The following is a 23,142-nucleotide window of genomic DNA, read 5'->3' as shown; positions in this document are numbered from 1 at the left end:
ACATTAGATGCCAGTGGCTGAATATATCAGAAAACACATTTTATCTGTAAATTTTTTTCCAGAAAATTTACATCTGTTCATTATAAAATTATGACAGATCTCAGAGACTTGGAAAAGCCTCTCTCCTTGCGTGACCAAACTTTCAAGAATCAATAGATCTAAATCACTGATGCTAAGAGTATTGTTAATTTCAAATTGTTTTTTGGGGGGGGATAATAGAATATAATCTAATAATAGTAAAAGAAAAGCAACCCAACTCCTTGGGAAATTTTTCTCCTTGTTTTTTTTTTTTTTTACATGCTTCTATAACCAAAAGCATGTAGTTAGTGATAATATGTCTCAAAAAACTCAAATTCTAAAAACTTCTTTACATCCCTACATTTTCTTCTCCTATATCTCACCAGGCGTTTTACTCTCTCCTTTACATTCCTGCTCGTTATGAAATGACTGCCAGATGACGAAAAAGGCTCTCAAGATTGTTATCTGTTTCTAAATCGCCTTTCAGCCTCTGCAACTCAGTACTGTCTGGGCATCGATCCCAACGCTGAAGAGCCCGAGGAAGACTGCACATGCGGAAAGCACCGTCTTACTTCACAATTGACTGCACAGTTCGTATTCTAAAATAGCAGAAACAGAGCTAAAATATCGATTTGTGCTTTTCTTGTCTAGTATATATCTTCCTGTCCTTCTGTACAAGTGTGCTATTTTCAAACGTTCAAATTACCTTTAAACAACACTCCATGTACAGAGTCGAGGCAACTCCTAGAATATTATTATGACACTTGTACGAAGGGGGAAAGCCAAGCAAAGTACCAGGAGCGCCAAATAGAAACCCAGAATCTCAGGAAAAAAAAAACAATAGAAGAGCATTAAACAACAACATGTGTCTATACGAGAATGGTGCCTTGAAACAGAAACTTAATCGCGGAGAGTTCTCCCAAGGTCCGTGAGAATAAAGGACAGGCGACCAACAGAGTAAGGGGCAGTGTCAGGGCGAAGGGCTCACACTCCACAACTGGAGAGATGGAAAGTACCCTGGAGGTTTGTCGCCCCGCTCCCCATAAGATGGTTGAACGACTCCCCTCTACACATGTTGGACTATGGTCCCCGGCCTCTCTATTTTAGAAGACAGTCACCTCGCTCCCATGCCCTCCTCCCAACGCCCCGTTCCAAGAACGCTGTCACCCACCTCCGAGGACCGTGCCCAGGAAGATACATTTCTTTTTGTGACGTTTGAGAAAATTCCACGTAGATCTCAGCATCTTCAGGCCCTAGAGGTGCGGGCTGCCTAGGAGTAGGGGTGGGGGGTGCACTAGGAAACCGTTTCTCTGTCACCTGCCCTGGACCACCGCCCCGGCAGGGACGCCGTGGTCCCGCTGGGTGCTCTCCAGAAACCCCAAACGCGACTTTCTGCAGACTGTCACCGGAGCGGGAAGGGGGCGTGGACTACAGCAGATCAGAGGCGCTTTCTGTGGCAGCCGCCGCGCCGCCGCGCCGCCGCCTCCACTGATTGGGCCGGGCCACCCAGGTCCGCCCAGAAATCGCTCCCGAGTGCTTCGCCGATCGAGTCCCCCGGAAACCGCAGCCTGCGCGCTCCGAGTTCCGGGCAGGGGCCCGCGGCGCCCCGGCTTCCGGCGCTGAGCTCGCTGCCGCCCCAGCGCGGTATGGAGGCGAAGGAGGCATCCACGCCAGCTACCGGCGGCGGGTGCTCGGTGTCAGCGGAGGAGATCGAAAAGTGGATGGAGGAGGCCATGCAAATGGTGAGGAGCCCGGGAGGTCGCTGCCGCGGGTGGGAACTTCTCCGGCTCTCTACCCAGCCTGATCATTTGAGCAAACGCCCCATGTGCTTTCTTGTCACCATAATCTCGTTGGCGCCACGCTCTCTGGGTAAACAGCTGGCTTGAGGCCATTCTCACAGTGGCTCTGGGGAAGGAAAAGAGGAAATACAGAAATTGTTTTTCGCTGGCATGAAGTATGCGTCAAATGTCCCTATTCAGCTGCTGTTGGCACATACGTGCAGCGTTCTCTTCTATACTGTGAACACACTAGCAAACCCGCCAAATCACATTATTTTGTATTTATGACTCCTTGACCCCGTAGAAGGAAGGAAGCTGAGGATGTTTCTGGTAGAGTAGATAAACCAAGCCCCTGTACAGCCATATTCTACCATCCATCCATCCGTCCATCCATCCATGCATCCTACTGCCTTCCCTTGCTCTGAGTCTGGACTGTTGATTAAGGAGGGCTCTATGTCTGCATTCACTCCACAGATGTTTCTTGAGTGCACTGTGCTTGGCAGTGGGGATTCAATCCTGAAACTGTTTTCAGCACCTTCTCTGTTCTCTTGTCACATTATTTTCTCTGCATTCACGCACTATTACAGCCAAACACTTTTCTCTAAGCCAGGAGGCATTTCAGCATCTATGCATTTGTTACATAATGTTCTTCTAAACTTGTTTCTTATGCTTTTTTGAAAGTGAATCACAGTAAAAAAAACCCCTATTTTATATTACAGCCCAGTAAACAGAATACAAATTATTTTATACTATACATACGAGTTTAGAGGTTAGACTAGACCAGTGGTCGGCAAACTCATTAGTCAACAGAGCGGCAAACCGTGGTTCGCGAGCCGCAGTTTGCCGACCACTGGACTAGACTATGTGCAAACCCTAGAATGGCCACTGACAGCAAACTAAGATTCTTAAACTTTCAGCCTCGGTGCCTTCTATAAAATGGGCAGATAGTATCTATCTGTTAGGTTTGTATAGGGAAGTTCTCCACTTATTTGTAATAGTGGAGATTTGAAACAGTGTAAACGTCAAACAGTTAAATGAATCATCTATTCATACAGAGGAACACTGCAACCTTAAAAAAATCATGTGCTGAAAAATATTACCCAACATGGGAAAATGTGTATATTTCTAAATGGAAAAGGTGGACTGCTGAACTGTATATATAGTATAAATCTATTTGAATTTTAAAAAAACTACAAATATGTATATGCAGGCATAGAAAAAAACTTGAAAATCTTCTTTTACAGAATAATAACTAAGTGGTTTTATTTTTTAATGTGTGGATATTTTACCCCCAAGTTTCACCGCTTGAACAGATCTTACTTTATAATTAGGGAAAAAGAAAGATGGAGTGTGTGTGTTTGTGTGTCTATCAATATCTATCTATCTATCTATCTATCTAGGTCTATCTATCGAGAGAAAGCAAGTGTTCTAGAATAAATCAATTATATATTATTGGAGTATTCATTTCCTAGGTGTCTGGTATTGGTATAATATTGTGCTAGGCCTGAGGAAAATTCAAAAAGAAATCAAGCACAGATACTTATCCATTTCAACAATTGTGCTGTAATTGTTTCCCATGTTTTAGGCCTTTGTGCGGGGTACTAAGGCTGCAAAGGTGAGCAAGTCGAGTTTGCTAGTGTGAGGATCGTGTGCTTGCCTCCCAGGAACATACTGTTTGATGGATGAACGTAAACCATGCACCAATGAAAAAGTTAATAAGTAACATGTCTAGGGTCCAAAATTAGAGACAGGTATAAAGTGCTATCAGATAATAGGCAACACAGTCCTGAGCAAGTCAGTTGAGATCAGTTTGGGATGCTTACTGCATTTTAAAAAGAACAAAAGCAATGTGGGCTTTGAAATGGAGGACTTTGTCTTGGGTGAGGAGGTGAGCCAGCTATCTATCTAGAAAAGGGCTTCCTAACCTGAAACTATATAACAACATTATGTGCATGTGCCTGTTCCATGCGATGTGAGAGAGTTCATAACTTTCATCAGATGCTCAAAGGGGATTTGACTACAGTTTGCACAGACTCTTGATGAGTCCCCAGATATACCCTATATAATAAAGAGGTAATATGCAAATTGACCATCACTTTAACACACAAGATGGCCAGCAGGGGAGGGCAGTTGTGGGCAATCAGGCCAGCAGGGGAGGGCAGTTAGGGGCAATTGGGCCAGCAGGGGAACAGTTAGGTGTCAATCAGGCTGGCAGGGGAGTGGTTAGGGGGTGATCAGGCTGGCAGGCAGAAGTGGTTAGGGGCAATCAGGCAAGCGGGCAGGTGAGCAGTTGGGAGCCAGCAGTACTGGATTGTGAGAGGGATCCCAGATTGGACAGGGTGCAGGCTGGGCTGAGGGACACACCTCCCCCCCTCCCCCCCCCCCCCCCCCCCCGGTGCACAGGCCTCTAGTTTCCTATGAAAGAAAAAAAAAAAAGTTAGCCAGAAAACTCTTAGGTAGAAAGTAACAACATCCAAAAGATTACACTACAGCAGTTCCTGCTAATGACACTCAGAAGCTGTGTTTTCCTCTGTCACCTTTAAATTCCTCAACCTGCCACTGGCAGCCTCCCAACTTCCACCTATCATCCCCATCAGCCTAAGTTTTCATTATTCTTCTAGGTTCTTGGTTCTTAACTTTTTCACCATTCTACCCAAATTGCCTCCATATCACTGACCCTTCTTTCTTGGCCTGTTTATTCTCAGGTCTTTCATAACACCAGATACTCCTGGTTTTCCTCCTGCCTCGCTAGGCATCTCTTAGTCTGCATTCCAAGATACTGCTCATTTGCTCCACCTTTTTTTCTTTAACTTTTCATTTTGAAATAATTATAGTTTCACAGGAAGTTGCAAAAAAGTGTCCAGAGAAGGCCCATATACCGTTCACCCAGTTTCCTGCAATGCTAGCATTTTACATAACACTAGTACAATATCAAAACCAGGAAGATGACATCAATGCAGTCTGAGTTTATTCAGGTTGCCTCATCTTTATAGGCACTCGTGTATGTGCATGTGTGTGTAGTTCTGTGTAATTTTGTCACATGTCTAGTTTTGTTTAATTATCACCAGAACTGCTCCATAACTACAGGTTCTCTGATGCTGCCCTTTTATGGCCAACATCTCCTCCCAACCCTAAACCCAGGCAGCCACTTGTCTGTTCCCCATACCTATAATTTTGTTATTCAGGAATGTTATATACAAGAATATGTAAACTTTTGAGATTTTTTTTTTCCATTCAACATAATTTCCTTGAGATTCATCCAACTTGTTGAGTCAATCAATAGTTCATTCCTTTTTATTGCTATGTAGTTTTTCCATGGTATGCATGTACCGGAGTTTTTCTCAGTATTCCCCTGCTGAAGGACGTTTGGGTCATTTCCACTTTTGGGCTATTATGAATAAAACTTCTATGAACATTTGTGTCTGTCTATGAAATGATGAATTGTAGGAACATAAGATTTCATTTTCCTGGCTAAATATATGTGCAAGAGTGCAATTGCTGCCCTAACCGGTTTGGCTCAGTGGATAGAGCATCGGCCTGCAGACTGAAGGGTCCTGGGTTCGATTCTGGTCAAGGGCATGTACCAAGAGGCAGCTGAATCGATGTTTCTAGCTCTCTATCCCTCTCCTTTCCTCTGTAAAAAATCAATAAAATATATTTTTAAAAAAAGAGTGCAATTGCTGGGTTACGTGTTAAGTGCATATTTAGTTTTTTAAGAAACTGCCCAACTATTTTTCAGAGTGGCTTGTACCATTTTACATTTTACATTCCTACCAGCAGTGTATGAGTGATTCTGTTTCTCCATGGCCTTCCCAGCATTTGGTGTTTTTAACTTTTCGTTTGAGCCATTCTGATAGGTGTGTAGTACCATCTCATTGTGGTTTTAATTTGCATTTTCCTAATGGCTAATGTTGTGGACGTTTTTTCATTTACTTATTTGCCATTTGTATGCCTTCTTTGGCTAAATGTCTTTTAATATATTTTGCCCATTTTTTAAGGGGCTTGTTTGGAGTTTCTTGTTGAATTTTTGAGAGTTCTTTACATAGTCTACATACTAGATCTTTGTTCAGTATGTGGTTTGCAAATATCTCCTTCCAGTTTTAGTTTGTCTTTTCTTCCTCTTAATGGGGGTATTAGTTTCCTATGGCTTTTGTAACAAATTGCCACAAACTTGGTGGCATAAGACAATAAGTTTATTCTCTTATTTTTCTGCAGGCCACGAGTCAGCAGTTTCTCTGGGCCACCAATGTTTCAGCAGGGCTGAGCGCCCTCTGGAGGCTCTAAGGGACATAATTCCTTGGCTTTTCCGGATTCCAGAGCAAGCATGTTAGCTATTGCGAATCAATCTATTATGACCATTCTTTTGCTGTTTTTTTTTTTTTTTTTTTTTTTTTTTGGTAGATATACAATCCCTTTTCTTAAAGAAACACTCATGAGTAGAATTTGTCCATAGGCGATATGTTTGTTCTCTTTTAAAGGAAACTTCCAAAATGTTCTCCAAGGTGGTTGTGCCATTTTCATTTAGAGTGCTCCTCAGCTTTTTTTTTTTTTTTTTAAAAAAGTATGTTAGTGGAACGCTAGAGGATATTTTCTGTCCTTTTTAGAGAAACAAAATTAAGCAAGTAGAATTTCAACAAGGAAAGATTTTTAAGAAAGGATTTATGTCATTTATTCTTCTACATCTTTGCAAATATATATATACACTCTCTGAAAAGGTGCATAGACCCTGGAAATTTAAGAATAAGAGTCAATAAGTCTTTTGATCACCTCTGCTTCCAATGAGGAAAAATACATCAGGAGCTCAGGACCTGTGAAGGGATTTGTTCCTGATCTCCCTTCATATGGACGCCCAGAGAGCAAGGGCACTAAGTACTGAGCTGTATCTGAGAGAAGGGAAAGGTCAGTCGCATTTCTTTTTCTAGTATTTATACGTGTGTTTAGTGCTCTTGCTGCATCTATTTCTTTCCTGTAGTCCTTTCAAGCATTGAACATTACATCTTAGATTTCCTGCTTTGTTTTTCAGGCCAAAGAAGCCCTAGAAAATATTGAAGTTCCTGTTGGCTGCCTTATGGTCTACAACAATGAAGTTGTGGGGAAAGGAAGGAATGAAGTTAATCAAACCAAAAATGTATGTGAGTATAATTGCATATACAGGGCAGTGACAGTAAAAGTGGATGCAGTTATCACAGCTGGTGAGAAGATGGGTCTCTGTAGAGTCCGATAAGGTATCAACGGGAGGGTAGTTTCCCTAAACATCTTTTTGTTGAATGCCTTTTTTTTTCTGCTTCTAAAAGGGACACATGTTGACTTTAACACTTGAGTGAAACGGAAGAGGCAATTTTTTTTTTAATATATTTTATTGATTTTTTTACAGAGAGGAAGGAAGAGGGATAGAGAGTTAGAAACATCGATGAGAGAGAAACATCGATCAGCTGCCTCTTGCACACCCCCTACTGGGGATGTGCCCGCAACCAAGTTACATGCCCTTGACCGGAATCGAACCTGGGACCTTTCAGTCCACAGGCCGACGCTCTATCCACTGAGCCAAACCGGTTTTGGCAAGGCAATTTTACTACATTTGTATGTCAGTGTAGAAGAAATGAGTCTATCTCTAATATAAAAATTTCACTTTATAAAACATATCTCTTTAACTCATATCGCATTCTTTAGTAGCTCTAAAAGGATGTATAAAGAAGCTATTTCTATTTCAGATAATTCAATGGGATGAAGTCTCCACTACATGGAGTATGTACACTTTACTAGGTTGTGAGACTTTTAATTTATTGTGGTTAGGTTGGGAAGTTCATGAATTAAGGCAACCCTTCTTGAATATGGTATCACAACAGTGTGTCCCAGTAACTGTAGATGAAGCGTCAGATTTTATGATTATAAGAAGTACTCAGTGGATCAAGGAGAGCATAAGCCCACTCTCACAGACTTTGATCTTGTTGTGTGACCTTGGCAGCCAGGGAACAAGCTGGTGTTGGTGCTAGTGCTATGTGGACTTTCAAGTTCATCCATCTTATCTATCAAAGACAAAACTGAGACTTAGCAAAACACATACAAAGTGGGAACACAGATTACCAAAGCAATTATGTGGGTGTCAAAATACCTGTGAGATTAGTAATAAACATAATACAGCAATTAGTGACTATATAGATACCTATATTTGGGAGTAGAATTTTGTATTTTAGGTAATTGTCATATCTCCCCATTTGTATTTTGTGATTTATTTGGCACAGTATCTTTAACATAAGAACTTTGGATGTCCTAACAACATTCATCTAACTGCCCAATGACATGTGTTTCTTCTTTACTTTGAAATTAACCTGGATTTATTTTGGTATTCTGTGTCCTATAGAAGATTATCCTATAATCACAGTATAGAAAGACTCCTGACCCCAAATGAGGAGACCTGAGTCCTACTTTGGCTTTAATACCACCTCCACTCCCCTGTTACCACCGTTATCACCTGTTCCATTGTGCGGCTTTAATACATTCTGTCTTAGCTTCTGCCATAAAGGAGGAAGTTGCTTAATATGATTCAGTCCAACAATTACTTATTGAGAACTATGGGGAGATTTGATTTAGTCATTCTGAATCTGATTTATAAAAAGCACTCGAGTTGGGGAAACTTTTTCAAGCTCCCCAGTGGGTTCTGGTATGCCGCCAGGTTTGGGAACCTCTTTTCTAAATTCCCTTCTGGCTCTGAGTTTATAATCCTGGCTTTCATGGTACTTGGGCCATTGTGCCAGCATTTTTCACACCCTGCCCTTGGTCACAGGTAAATGAGCAACTTTCTGTTTACCCTACCAGACTTTAGTCTTGTTGAGGACAGAGAGTTTTATTACACACAGAATTTAGCACAGTGGCTTGGACATAGATAACACTCAATATAAGTTTTTGATAAATGTGATGATCAAGAGTATCTATATATATAAAAGCCTAATTGACTGATTGACCAAATGACTGGTCGACCGGTCACTATGACATGCACTCACCACCAGGGGGCAGACACTCAATGCAGGAGCTTCCCCCTGATGGTCAGTGTGCTCCCACAACCAAACTCCCGCGGCTGGCCAACCTCCCATGGTCCGTCCCCCCGGCCAGCTGGGTGGTCAGTGTGCTCCGACAGCCAACCTCCTGCGGCCAGCCAACCTCTTCCCCCCAGCCGGCCGGCCCTGATTGGGACTAGGCGAGATGTCCCCAATTGCTGGCCAGGTCGAGGAACCCCACCCTTGCATGAATTTGTACACCGGGCCTCTAGTTATAAATAATTGTTGCATAGCAGAGTACATTATAGCATTATATAGCATGTGCTTCCCATAATTCAGATTGCTTTGAGAGGTATAGGGACCAGTGTACCCCATTTTACCTATGGGTAAACCAAGACTTAGAGAAAATATGTAACTTGCTCAAGGCCACATAATTAGTAATCTATATATATAAAAGGCTAAGCAACCATACGACCGTCTGACTGGCCGGTAGGTATGACACACACTGACCACCAGGGGGCAGACACTCAATGCTGAGCTGTGGTGACTTGGCAGCGGTGGTTCTCGGGTGACACATCCCAGAACCAGAGGGGAGGGAACCTGATTCCAGGGTGCGTCACCCGAGAACTGCCCTCTCGCAATCCGGGACCCCTCGGGGGATGTCGGAGAGCAGGTTTCAGCCTGATCCCCACAGGCCAGGCCAAGGGACCCCACCTGCCAGAGGGACCCTCTCACTCCTCAGACTCCCTTAGAGCTGAGGCGCCACCCCAGGTGCAGCCTGGGGAGGGATCGTGGGAGGTTGGCTCCAGGGCGTGTCCAACCCATCTCACCCAGTCCCGCCCCGCCAGTCACATTCTAATTAATTTCCTTTCAATGTGCACGAATCCATGCACTAGGCCACTAGTGTCACAATAAGGATTCAAATTTAAATGTGGTTGATTCCAAATGCTGTGTGATTTCTCCTGTATTCTGCTTACATGAGGTATCTGAGAGTTAAGCCAAAAACCTGCCAATATATAAAACCTTATCCCAAAGAAAATGCGAGGCATTCAGTAAAAACTAAATGTAGATTTGCTTAGAGTGAGGTCAGTGACAGCCTTGAAAACATTTGAAACTGGAGCACATACTTATGAAAATTTCAAGCTTTCCCTAAAATATTCAGAAATACTAGGATCATCTTTTTTTTTTTTTTTTTTTTTTTTTAACATATCTTCACTGTGGCATTTTAATTGAAGGAGCATCCCCCAACTTCTTAGGTACTTAACTAAAATATAGCATGATTCGTACAGCATTTCAGATGAAATATCTTTTTTGGTGATGTTATGGTACTTGACCTGGGGACTATGTTGTCAACTGCTAAGGGTGTCCTGAAACCTCCATTCTTTAAAACACTGGCAGAAACAGGAGGCCCACTTTCTTTGGTATTTATTTTTGAATATTTGCAGAATACAGTTACGTGTAGCAAACATTGTTAAGGCAAGCTCCTCTCTCTTTTCAGGCTACTCGACATGCAGAAATGGTGGCCATCGACCAGGCCCTAGCCTGGTGCCGGGGGAGCGGCCGGAGCCCCTCCGCGGTGTTCGAGCGCACGGTGCTGTATGTCACGGTGGAGCCGTGCATCATGTGTGCAGCTGCCCTCCGCCTCATGAGTATCCTTGGGCTTCGTGGTTAATGTCTGTACCCTTCCTGTGAACTTGAAAGTGGCCAGACAGGTAACCTGTCCCTACAGAGACTTATGAAACAAATTCTAGGAGGTGAAGGCCAAAAAACTGTAGAAAAGATTTTGAAATAGTAAAATAACCTTTTTGAAAAATGTCTATAAACATGTAACTAGTATATAAGCTAGAGATAGAAAAGCTTAGCGCTAATTTGAACTGTAATAGAATAAATCATAATTTAAGTTAAAATAGGATAAAACTACATAAGGAAAGGTCTGAAAAAAAAAATGCACCTAAGGCTTGCCTTTGGATAATAGATTTTGGTGATTTAAAAATTTTCTTTCTCCGTTTATGTGCTTGTGTTTTTTTAAAATATATTTTTATTGATTTCAGAGAAGAAGGGAGAGAGAGAGAAAGAGAGATAAAAACATCAATGATGAGAGAGAAACATTGAATGGCTGCCTCCTGCACACCCTCTACTGGGGATGGAGCCGGCAACCCAGGCATGTGCCCTTGATCTGAATTGAACCTGGGACCCTTCAGTCTGCAGGCTAATGCTCTATCCACCTCACCAAACCGGCTAGGGCCGTTTATATGTTTTTATTTGCTTACTTTTGCCATAAATACCTATTATGATATATGACAAATTTTGTCAGAAGTCAATACAAATTAAAGAACAAACCAATATATTATGATATTGTTGTAAATAAATGGGAAATTGATAGTTACAGCTCTTTGTCTTTCATAGAGTAAGTGACACAAATACTGAGTGCTGCAAGTTAGTCTCTAAAGATTTAAAAAAAATTATGTAATAATTTAAAACTCAGTTTCACACTTGCATGTTTTTATCTCCGTATTTTGCTGTGTATGGGTGAAACATTTGATCACTTTTAAAATAATACAGAGGGTTTTGAGTCTGATAAAATGTACAATCTCGATAAAGAGGCCAGTATTGGTCAACAGGTTTCTGTACCCATCCTGCCATACAGAGTGGTTCAGCTTTAGCCCGTTTTGTACAGGGGCACAGGATATATTTTATTTGGGGAAATCACAGGTAACAATATGTTATCTCTACAAGGTGAAATCTCTGCATTAAATACCTGCCTCTTTTTTGGCTCTGATTCTCTAATGATTCCAAAACAACGGATTTAGGAAAAACCAGAGAGAACACCACACTGAACATTTGCCAGTTACATATTTAGTTTTCATTCTGTTTGCAGTTGTGAGATATTAATTTCTAAATCCTTTAAACCTCTTTTGTGTAACTGCATTGTATGATTTTTAAGCTTAAGCCCAAGCTTAGTTGTTTTAAGAGTAGCATGAGCTTTCCTCTCCAGAATGTCCGGTGTAAATCCTAGTTTTGTCTTGAACTGCACATTCTCCGTAGGACCTTAATTCTCTCACATAAATCCCGCTGGTTGTGTATGGCTGTCAGAATGAACGTTTTGGTGGTTGTGGCTCTGTCCTAGATATTGCCTCTGCTGATTTACCAAATACTGGGAGACCATTTCAGGTAACATGAACTGTTATGCTTTTTCTTTCTTTCTAATGACTTTGATCTCATCATGGGCTTGTGAATAGTGAACATGTGGGGGTTATACCAGAAACCATGATAGAACTAGACAGGTTCTCAGGACTGCTGGTTGAATTCAATGAGTGACAGGCAGTCATTTCCGGGTGAGTGCCCAGCTCAGAATCAACCGAATCTGTGTTGGAGGAGAGCCCCAGCCTTCCGAGGTATCTTCTGACAACCTTCGCCCAGGCCTTGAGGCATGCTCGAGGACACTACCGCTGTTGGCGTTCTCCCTCAGTGAGTGTTCCTGGCTCCATGCTATACTAAGTTTGGGTGAAGCTTGGCCTCTGACAGTGACAGTAGATGCTGTTTACAATAAACACTAATTTTTTGCCCAAATTCAATAATTTGCTAGATTGCCGCATACTATTTTTGGTGTGTAGCAATCAGTACCTGTATTTTTATTTTTCCCTCCCCTTGATATCTGAGCGGGTAGTTCCAGCAGAGTCCTGGGGGCACAGGCCAGCGAGCGTGAAGTTGAGGAGGAAATGAGAGCCCCCAAAGGGAAGGCCATGATTCTGGAAAATTCTCAGGGAGCAGCGGGGAGCAGCTTGCCTGGGCGCAGGGTAGAAGGAAGGTCATTGGGCTGTTTTCCCCAGCTTTATTGAGGTATTATTGACTTCTAGCACTTTGTAAGTTTAAGGTGTAAAACATGATGATTTGATACACGTATATATTGTGACATGTTTGCCACAATAAGGTGAGTTAACGGATCCTTCACCTCACATAGTTACCGTGTTGTCATTGTTGCTCTGGTGAGAACATTTAAACTCTACTCTCATAGCAACTATAGTATATAGTATAGTTACCTTGCTGAATCTTATATTTCCTGGAACTTAACCCTCTTATAACAGAAAGTTTGTACCCTTTGGCCAGTGTCTCCCCATTTCTGCCACCCCTCAGCCCCTGGCAACCACTCTCTGCTTCTAAAAGATAAATACACACATGCACAGAATATTATTCAGCCATAAAAAAGGAAATCCTTCCATTTACGATAACATGGATGGATCTCTAGGGTATTATGCAAAGTCAGATAGAAAAAGACAAATACTGCAGGATTTCACTTATATGTGGAATCTAAACGTGTTGAACTCGTAGGAGGTTATCTGTTTTGATGGGGAAGGTTTATGAGCCTCTGCAGGCACAAGAGAAAGAGGGGCTCATTTTGAGCAGCAGATCGAGCCTGCCAGCCCCCTGTGCTGCTGCTCGCTGGGTCCTTCCTGTTCTGTATGCTGCCTCCAGGCAGGCCTCCCTGAAGTCTCTGCTCTTATCATTTCATGCTCTTATCATCTCAGATGGTGCAATGTATCAAGTTCAAACTCCTGCCACAAGCTTTCAAAGCCCTATATATTTTGACTTTGTTTTTTCTCTAATTTCTTTCCTTATACTCCCTCAATAATCACCCCTGCCCCTTCAGCTGGCTTCCTCACATACAACCCAAGCTTGTTCTTATTCTTTCCCTAATATGCTCTGTTTAGCCTCTTTAAATATTCTCTATCATTAAGGCAAGTTCAAGTCTCAGATCCTTACATTACCACAATTTCGCTTTCTTCCATGTTGTTCTTTTCTCCCAATTAGGTACCAAGATAGCACAAAGTGAACACTTAAAAAATCCTCTATAGTAAGTAAGGAGTGACAATTTTTTCCCCTGTAAAGAGCCTAGTAGTAAATATTTTAATCTTTGTGAGCCATTTATGTCTCTGTCGCATATTCTTATTTTTTTAACCTTTTATAAAGATAAAACCCCTTTCTAACTAATCATTTTAAGCAGTGGACAGCCAACCATAGCTCTATAGCATCAAACACTTAATGGGCCACAGTAAATAAGACCAGATAAAAATAACTAATACTTAATGAGCCCTTATGATGTGCTAGGTACTTAACAGGCATGATTTTATTTAATTTCATTGAATCCTCACAAATCCTTCTGGGTTAAATTGCTATAATTAAATACATTTTACATATAAGGAAACTGAGGCATAGAGACTTTAAGAATCTCACCCTATATCATATAGTTCATAACTTAAATAGTAGTTGATTGAGAAATGATAATTAGTTGATTGAGATGATATTTGACAGGCCAGATAGCTATTCTTTTGGAAACATACTTCCCATGTTACTAATATCCACAAAGTGTATTAACATGATCTGTTTATATAATTATGTATACGTTGCCTTTTTTATGGAACACACCACACATTATCATAGGCCTATGTTCATTCTGAACTTTCTCTTTTCATCAGTGCATTCCAGGGTATCGGGCTGAGGAAGCAGTGGAAATGTTAAAGAACTTCTACAAACAAGAAAATCCAAATGGTCAGTTTTCCCTGCTATATATAAAGTACCTCACTTCAAACAAATCAGGAAAAGAGAGTCTGACACGGCCTGCCTCTTCACCTTCTCTTTTTCTTTTCTGTCCTTCTCATAGCACCAAAATCAAAGGTTCGGAAAAAGGAGTGTCAGAGATCCTGAGTTTGTTCTAACGAAGGACTAATGCCCCTGGATGAAATTCTTGCCTGAACGCTGGTGACATCATTGAATCAGATCTTATGTATCGTCCTTAACCTGTGGAAAAAATGGTCTCTCATCATTACCTCTGTTAAAGGAACAAATGAACACTTTGACAAAGTCTGACAATTGCAATAAACAATTAGTTTTTCCACAAGCTGGAAAATGAAAGATTGAAGTTTTAGAAATTAGTAAGCAGTATGATGCACTTCCTGCCAAAAGCATCACCAGTTCAGGACAGTGCTGTCAGAGCATGCGCCTGCACCGGGCTGTGCCACTGCGGACCCCTGCTCCAGGCCTGGCGTTGCAGAATTGCATTTTTCATTCTTTGCAGTCACTATGTTCTCCCAGCGTGTTGGAGGCCCGTGACTTCCTTGGAAATTGTCTGTGTTGCGTACCTGTAGACCATGATTATCTGGTCTTTTGAACAGATTTTTGCCTTTATAAAGCATTTAGAGAAAATGCATATTGTAAAACAAGTGCTTAAGTGTCATTTTAAATTGCAACATATTGCTAAAATAAAACCGTATTTGTGCCTTTTTTGAAGATGGATAATGTTAAAAATATAAGATAAAAGCATAAAGGGGACAATTCCTTCTTTGTTATTGAGCAACTGTATTGGGAATCAGTGAACAAAACAAAGAATCCTGCCCTCATGGAGCTTATGTTCTAGCAGGGGAGACAGATACTAAACAGAATAGATTATACAGCATGTGAGAGGGTGGTCCGGATTAGGCAAAAAGAATGGGCATGCCATTGGTGGTGGGAATGCTGGTTGCACAATTAAATAGAATGGTTACTTTGATCTGAAATCGAATACAGTTCTTTCTTTTTATAAAAATCCCGATTTAGAATTTAAGGTCTGAAACTGTGCAGTGTGAACGCAGCCCTGGAAAGGGTATCCACAGCAGGCACTCCCAGATATCTCCGCTGGCTGGCTGCGGCGCTGCAGAGCTGGGCTGCAGTGCTCCGCGTCTGCCCAGAAGGGGGCCTCCGTGTTCTACCGGAAGCCCTGCTCCAGGCCTTGGACAGCAGCTCCTCAGTTGCATTTCTTCAGTGGGTTCATTTCCTTGATGCAAAGCATCTGTATTTGTTGGTTCTGCCATTTGAGCGATGTCTCTGACCTGTTTGTTTTGAATTACATTACAGGCTGGAAAGTAATTGTGAAAGTCTTTTTATATTGCTGAGAGTAGTGGCTAATCACAGTGACATGCTTCAGAGGATTTATAATTGCTCTATTTTGTACGTGTGTGTTTTTAACTGCTTTTGAGTTTTATGGAGAAGAATAAGCATGATTTTAAATCTATAATAATGTTACATGTAACTTCTCTTCAATTTCTCCTGCTTTTAAGATTATCCTCTCGTTAAATTTTAGTGCTTTGACTAGTTTATTCCTATTTGTAGTCGGTCATAATTCATTTCTGGCTCCTTATGCTTTTTGGCAAGCAGGCATCATTGCACTTACTGTCGTCATATCATTTTCTGGAGGATTATTTGCAGACAAAAAAAACTTGGAATCTTTCCTCCAGAGAGTACCACCCAATATGTCTGGTTAAGCATCTTATGCCAAGTAGGTTCTTAGTAAACAAGTGTTAAATAAAATTATTAATTGGAATTTGGGAGGAAATGAGCAATAAAGAGACTATCTAGGGTAAAAAGCCAAAACCAAAAATGGTATGTGGCTATTTTAACCCAGAGATAGTCACTACTAAACGGATCTAGAAAATATAATAATAAAAGTATAATATGCTAATTAGACCGGACAGCCAAATGACCTGCCAGACATCCTTCCAGACAAAGCCGGGGCTGCGAGGGCCGAGGCAGCCACCATAGCTTCGAGGGCCGAGCCCCTTGCATGAATTTCATGCATCGGTCCTCTAGTAAAACTATAAACAGGAAAGGATAGAAAAGACTTACCAATATACATATGTTCTGGTTTTGTTGTGTTTTGGAGATTGGGTATTTTCTAATTCTTAAGCATGGCTAAAAATTTTAATTTTGGTTATGACCTTTTTGATTATCCAGTGACTGACATAGAAAAGTCTCCCAAATTTTTGGTCTTAGGCACAGTTCCCTGCCTAATTATTATTATTTTTTTTGGGGGGGGGGTCAGTATAGATGGTGTATTGCAGATTGGAGGTTGGCACCTCCAGTGCTGGTATAGGACCATTATGGGATCATAGACATTAAGGCTGAGGAATTCTGACAGCAATTTCGAGGTGGTGGGGAGGAGTTGTGGATAGCTGATGAGGCGATCTTGCTTTCTGAGTACCACATTCTCCAGCTACTTAGACATGGCTTAAAATATTAAGATGCTCCAGTTAAAAAAGATAGACTCCAAATGGTTGATACTGATAGTAACATCTAAGAGACTAGCTGAGAAACATGCTTTGTGTATGAGATAATTCTGGAAGTTGTGGGATGCAAAAAGGTTTTAGAATTTCTACCCTGTTTAGAGAGATTACTGGGAAGTGATTGCATATATGTTGCTAGAGTATCCAATGTTTACTGTTTTTTGCAATGGACTCTGCTGAGAATGGGTGGTTTATAATGCTCTGGCAGGCTTCAATCACTGATAAGAGATCATGTTAAAATATCTTTGCACTTTCATGTTACTTGGAGAAGCATCTCTTCCTGTGTTGTATTTGGAATATCATGGAGAGAAATTAGACAGCCAATGTAGGCAATTTCCTTAAATTCTCTGTTTGGAAATAATTTCAAATGATAGCAAAGTTGCAAAAATACCCATGTATTCCTTATTCTTCAAACCTATTGTTAACATTTTATACTTTAGCTTTGTTATTTGCTCACTTTCTTTTCTCTCTATTGGTATATCATAGTTTCTCTGAACCATTTGGTACAAAATTACATGCATCATACATCACGGTCCTTTACCTTGAAATGTTTCAGTATTTCCTAAGCATAGGATATTCTCTTATATAATCACATTGATACATTACTTTTATCTACTGTGCTGCCCCCTACTCTCCTCTGCAATATTAGATCCATTCTGGGGTCCAATATCATGTATCTCATGTGTTTTTAGCTTCTTTTAGAACGTTTCCATGGCCTCTCTACTTTTTAGGACATTAAAAAAATCATACAGTCCGTCTGCTCCAACTTTTCCTTTTTTTCCTTCATAATGGTGTTTTTTCACGATTAGATTCAGGTTATGCCTTCTAGGTGATGTTATGTTCTCAGAGTGTCATATCTGGAGGTACCCAAAAGCCATCTTCCTTCACCTGGTGAAGATTTTATCTGATTCTACACTATATAATTATTGTGTGTTTTTTCCTTTTCAATGAATAAACAGTTTGGATTGGGAAACAGTTACATTGTTTCTCAAGTCGCAGTTGTCGGCAAACTGTGGCTCGCGAGCAGCCGTTTGCCGCTCTGTTGACTAATGAATTTGCCGACCACTGGGATAGGGGCTTAATCACAAGGAACAACATCAGCCTGTAATTATTGGAATCGAGAGTCTAGGTCAGTGGTCGGCAAACTCATTAGTCAACAGAGCGGCAAACCGCGGCTCACGAGATGCATGTGGCTTGTGAGCTGCAGTTTGCCGACCACTGCTCAAGTGTATTTGACATTGGCAGAAAGGAGGGGAAGAAAATTAATGACATAAATTTCAAAGCAACTGTTAAACTATTTGATTGTATGCTTTCTCTTTTATTATGTTTGCCAAAATTTACAAAATTCCCTAATAAGACAATTTTAAAGAGGGATGTCTTAATAAAAAATTGAAAGAAGTATCAGAAATAAGTTCTTTCTCTCTGGATTTGCCTCAGCAAAACTAATAATTATATCAACTTAATTATATCTGATAAAAATAGAGTTTGGGAAAATAGGTCTAAGATGTTTCTGGAATCACAGATGGCCCGTAGTGATCCAATAGGATGTGTAATTCTAGGTAGGTAGTCATTTGGCCATAAAATAGTTTTCCTGGGTTTCCATAGAGACATCTAGACTTATAATGTTTCAAGCACTGCTACGTTTCAAATGAACATCAGTAAAAATAGCCAAGGCTCTTTAAAAAAAAAATAAAAAAAATTTAAAGTAGTGAGATTCCTGGTTAAAAATCCACATCGAAGCCAAAGCTTCTCCTTCCCAGTCATTCTGCATCAACTGGAGAAGAGGCACCAAGAACTGGTTTCCCTGCCTTTTGGCAGAGGAATGAGACTACATTGACTTCATCCATGAAGACAACTGCCAACTATTTTCTAAGCCATAACTGTTAATTGTATGTGGTGAGGGAAGGGGTGATGGGTGATGTTATTTTTATGGGTATAAGTTCTGGTGGAAGTTTGACATCTTTAGGATCTTATGTTTTTTCAAGTGGAGTTAATAAAAACAGGCTCAGGGGGTTACTTCTTACCTGATTTTTAAGTGAATATTGCGGTTGAAGAAGCATGAACTTGGGAGTCTAGGGCAGGAGTTGGCAAGTATGGCCCATGGGCCAAACCCAGCTTGCTGCCTACTTTGGTACCACTCACAAGTTAAAAATGGTTTACGTTTTTAAAAGGTTGAAATAAATCAAAAGAATTTAATGACTGGTGAGCATTAAATGAAATTTAAAATTCAGAGTCCATAAATTCAGGTTTTTGGAATGCAGCCATGCCCCGTTGTTTCTCTGTTGTCTGGGGCTGCCTCTGACAACAATGGCAAACGCAGTGGTTGTGACAGAGACCCGTCTATGGCTCCCAAAGCCTAACTATTTCCTGTCTGGCCCTTTAAGAGAAGGTTTGCTGCCCCCTGGCCTAGAGATTCTAAAATGTTGAGATTGGATTTCCAAGGTGCTTGTTCAAGTTCTGTGATTTTGGAACTGAATAACGTGGCTCGTTGTGCAACTGTGGTGAATTGCTTCAGTACCGTGATTTTTTAACATTGGTTTATAAATGTGAAACAGAGATCCAAGACACTAACATATTTATTCTGCCTTAAAATATTTTGTTTCCTTATATACACTTGAAAAGAGTGGCAAGGAGAAAAGAATTTATCATTTTATTAGTGTTTCAAATAAACAATACTTTTTATTTATAATCATCATAATACAAATGTTATCAAGTATTCATCATCTTTAGGAACCATTGCTATAATGTCAAAAGTCTATTGGACTCTTAAGAACCAGAATCTTAACAGAATCTATCTCCATACCATCCCCTATCTCAGACCTTCCTCAATTTTCTCTGCAACAAGTTTGGTAGAATCACATACACTGAGTTTGAAAGAAAGACAAAAAATAAACATGTATTAGGTGTTCTATTATTATTATTACTAGAGGCCCGGTGCACGAAATTCATGCATGGGGGGGTGGTCCCCTCAGCCCAGCCTGCACCCTCTCCAATCCAGAATATCCCTCTCACAATCCTGGACTGCTGGCTCCTAATTGCTCACCTGCCTGTCTGCCTGGTCACCCCTCACTGCCCCCCTTGCCAGCTAGGTTGCCCCCAACTGCCCCCTCCCTGCTGGCCTGGTTGCTCCTAACTGACCCCTCTCCCCTTGCCAGCCTGGTCACCCCTTACTGCCCCCCTGCCAGCCTGGTCACCTCCAACTGCCTTCCCCCCCCCCCCCCAACCAGCCTGGTCGCCCCTCACGGCCCCGCTGGCCTGGTTGCCCCACGCAGCCTTCTTGGTCAGTTGTTTGGTCATCCCTCACTAACCCCCCTGCCGGCTTGGTCGTAGGCAGCCATCTTGTGAGGGCATGAGGGTTAATTTGCATATTACCTCTTTATTATATAGGATTATTATTATTATTATTATTATTTACCCAGCATTGACTTTAGGACCAGGCCTTATGTGTAATAGACAAATACTAGGTCCAAATTCTAAATTGCATAGTAAAAAAGTATTTGAGGGAGACTTCCTGGAGGAAGACCAGCTGTGCCCTGAAAGGCATGTAGGATTTGGGAAGGTAAGCAAGAGGGTGAGAGTTAGCATCTGTAATATTAGAGTAGGAGAGTGACAACGATGGAAGACACAGGTAAATGTGTGGGCCAAGTGACTTTAATGAAGATCCTCAACTTCTTTCTGAGAAGAAGTACTTTTTCATTCTCGGTCTGATGTGTGATTTCTCTGTCTGATGTGTGACTGTTCCTGGAGTACATGTGGTTTGGGTAGAGGATTGCCAAGGACAGAGGTTGTGACTCTCCAGTCACTGAGGTAAGCAGACTGGAATTAGAGATTTAGGGATGGACCATGTTAATAATAGAAACCAATATTTACCTAGACCTTACTAGGTGCTCATATCTTACCTCATTAATCCTCATAACAACCCTTGGATTCAGTACTATTATCTCCATTTTACATCAGGGAAACTGAGGCAAGGGAGACTAAATACCTTGCCCAAAGTCACAGAGTACTAAGTGACCATGTCAGAATGGGCTAGGTTATTGCAAGCTAACACTCTTCATGAGTTAGTGGCTGAGAACAAGGTTTAATTCTCTCATGCTTCACTTCTTGTCCATCTCAGTCAGGTCAGGGGTAGCCTTAACTCCCCCATCACGATCATCACCAGTCACCGTGGCAGGGTGAAGAGAAGTGGTGAATAATGCTCTATGTCTACAGCAGAGCTTCCCAAACTTGAATGTGCATCTGAATCACCTGGGTAACTTCTTAGATGCACACTGTGATTCAGGAGGCCTGGGAGGGGCCTGAGATTCTGCATTTTTAGCCAACTTCCGAGCGATTTCTGGACTGCCCCACCATGGACCACTCTTGAATCAGGAGGGCTTACTAGTTTTTGCCCAGAAGTGACACGTCACTTCTGCTCACCAAAGAACTAAAGTAAGTCACGTAGTCACGCCCATGTTCAAGGTGGCAGGGAATGTAATCTACCACCTACCCTGGCAGAAGGACAATTGCAGTATTTGGGAACAGCCCCAGTGAAGAGCAAAAAATCTGAAGCTAGGATTTGAATTCAGGCAGGCTGTCTCTCCATACGGTCGGAAGTATTGGTACCTTCTCCATTGAGAAAGGGCAGCAGGTGGCACCTGCCCTGCTGGGCAGGCAGCCAGGCGGGGTAGCCCTCGAGACTGACTGGTTGTAGTCCATTTGTGTGACATCGGTGCCAGGTGTTCCAAGCTGTTTGGTGTCAAAGGCAGCAGTTCTCAACAACGTGTTGCAACTCTGAAATGTTTCAGTTCATTTTTTTCTTAACGTGCTGACATCAATGAATTCTTTCTTTTTGTTCAAAGCATACCTTTGTGTAGACTCAAGTCTGTCCCTATGGCACTGTGTCTCCTCTAATCCTGCCACACGTTCTTGTTTTGGAGAAGGGGTGAGGTTGGAGCCAGCGTTCAGAGAGCTGTGCATGATCCCGGGAACACCCGTTCTTCATGTATGTTTGCTGCAAAGGGCTGGAGGTGCTGGTCTGGAAGAGCCCTGGGTGTGTGGTTGGCACAACGAACTCCATTTCCAGATGGTGGTGACTGAGAAGCAGGCTCTCTGGGCCTGCAGCCCATGTGCTAGCTGGGAACTTCGGGCATGGTCATAAACATGGAGGATTGGTGGAGAGAGTGGTGCACTGCAGGACCACGTTAGAGTCGTACGTGGAGAGCAGTGGGCAGGGTTCCTTAGAGCTCAGTGCCGAGTGAACCCCACACCTCCTTTGATTGGCCTCCAGCGCCCACAGAAAACCCTGCTGTTGGGTCCCAGGCTGAAGTGTCAACAAACTGTTCAGAAATATTACAGGGTTTCCCCCCAAAATGTATACACACATTTTTTTTTTTCAGATAGCTCAGTTGATATTTCTTTCTTTTCAGATTTAACCCACTGGAATTAATAGTTACTCAAAGTGTGTATACATTTTTGGGACACCCTATATTTGAAGCAAGGCCCCTGTCTGCCGTATGCAAACCTGATCTGCAATGATACTTGGAATGAAATACGATTGTTCTTCCTCCATTAAAAACAATCCCTCCCAGAAGGGAGCTAGAGGTACATTTCAGTTTTACCTTATAATCAGAGATACGAGTTCCGAAGTAACCGACTACTTCGGTCAGCAATTTAGTCAAACGTGAGGGAGAAAATGGGCCCTGAGAATTTTTGGTTTGGAAAACCAAGTTTGCCAGGTTGAAAAATGCCCTCACCCCTGCCCCCCTGCTCTGTCATTAACCACGGGAAGAACTGGAGAAACCTGATCGTTCCTGAGACTCGTTTGTCCTGTAATGCATGGAGTTCAGTGAAACTACGCAGACGAACACAAAGTTAATAATTAAGGGAAAACAATCAAACAAGAGTATTGCTCTTTTCATTCGTTACTTTGACTGACACCTGCGGTATGACTTTTACCTTCATGGAAGTGAATTCTACTGCTTGATCATTCTTTGGAAAGAGACCCACCACTCCACTGGTGATCCTGATTTCATGTGAAAGTGCTCACAGCTTTGAATCCAGCTGTACTGGCATCGATAGCCATTTCTTTCAGTGACGTGTCTATATTGGAGGCCGAAGTGAGTTAAGGATGTCAGCTTGATCTTTCCATTGGCCACATCATCCGATTCAGATGCTAAGCAATTTCAGGAAAGATTACATTTCTTCTGGACCTGAGAGCAAAACCATTTTGTTAGTGACTGGTGCCACTGGCAGGGTGCCCAGGGGAACCCGGCACCG

At 41.8% G+C, this 23,142-nt stretch overlaps 2 protein-coding genes across 2 annotated transcripts in view; one reads left to right on the top strand and one right to left on the bottom strand.

Moving 5' to 3' along the window:
- The window catches only part of PEX3 (peroxisomal biogenesis factor 3), a 43,212-nt gene extending 41,669 nt beyond the window's left edge, over positions 1 to 1,543 (bottom strand). The window contains exon 1 of the mRNA XM_080664009.1: positions 1,190 to 1,543. Coding sequence (XP_080520135.1) covers positions 1,190 to 1,262 — 73 coding nt within the window. The 5' untranslated portion in view covers positions 1,263 to 1,543. The remainder of the gene's footprint in view (positions 1 to 1,189) is intronic.
- A 118-nt stretch (positions 1,544 to 1,661) lies between these two features.
- On the top strand, positions 1,662 to 18,258 carry ADAT2 (adenosine deaminase tRNA specific 2). The gene is made up of 6 exons (XM_080664943.1): positions 1,662 to 1,760; positions 6,820 to 6,924; positions 10,290 to 10,440; positions 11,856 to 11,962; positions 14,266 to 14,338; positions 14,451 to 18,258. Exons 1-6 carry the CDS (start codon positions 1,665 to 1,667, stop codon positions 14,492 to 14,494), a joined length of 576 nt encoding a protein of 191 aa, XP_080521069.1. The 5' UTR covers positions 1,662 to 1,664; the 3' UTR covers positions 14,495 to 18,258.
- The last annotated feature ends 4,884 nt before the right edge of the window (positions 18,259 to 23,142 follow it).

This window comes from Plecotus auritus (assembly GCF_963455305.1).
Source record: "Plecotus auritus genome assembly, chromosome: 4".
Taxonomy (NCBI): domain Eukaryota; kingdom Metazoa; phylum Chordata; class Mammalia; order Chiroptera; family Vespertilionidae; genus Plecotus; species Plecotus auritus.
Note: the sequence above shows the minus strand (reverse complement) of the source record. Positions and strands in the feature narration are given on the sequence as shown.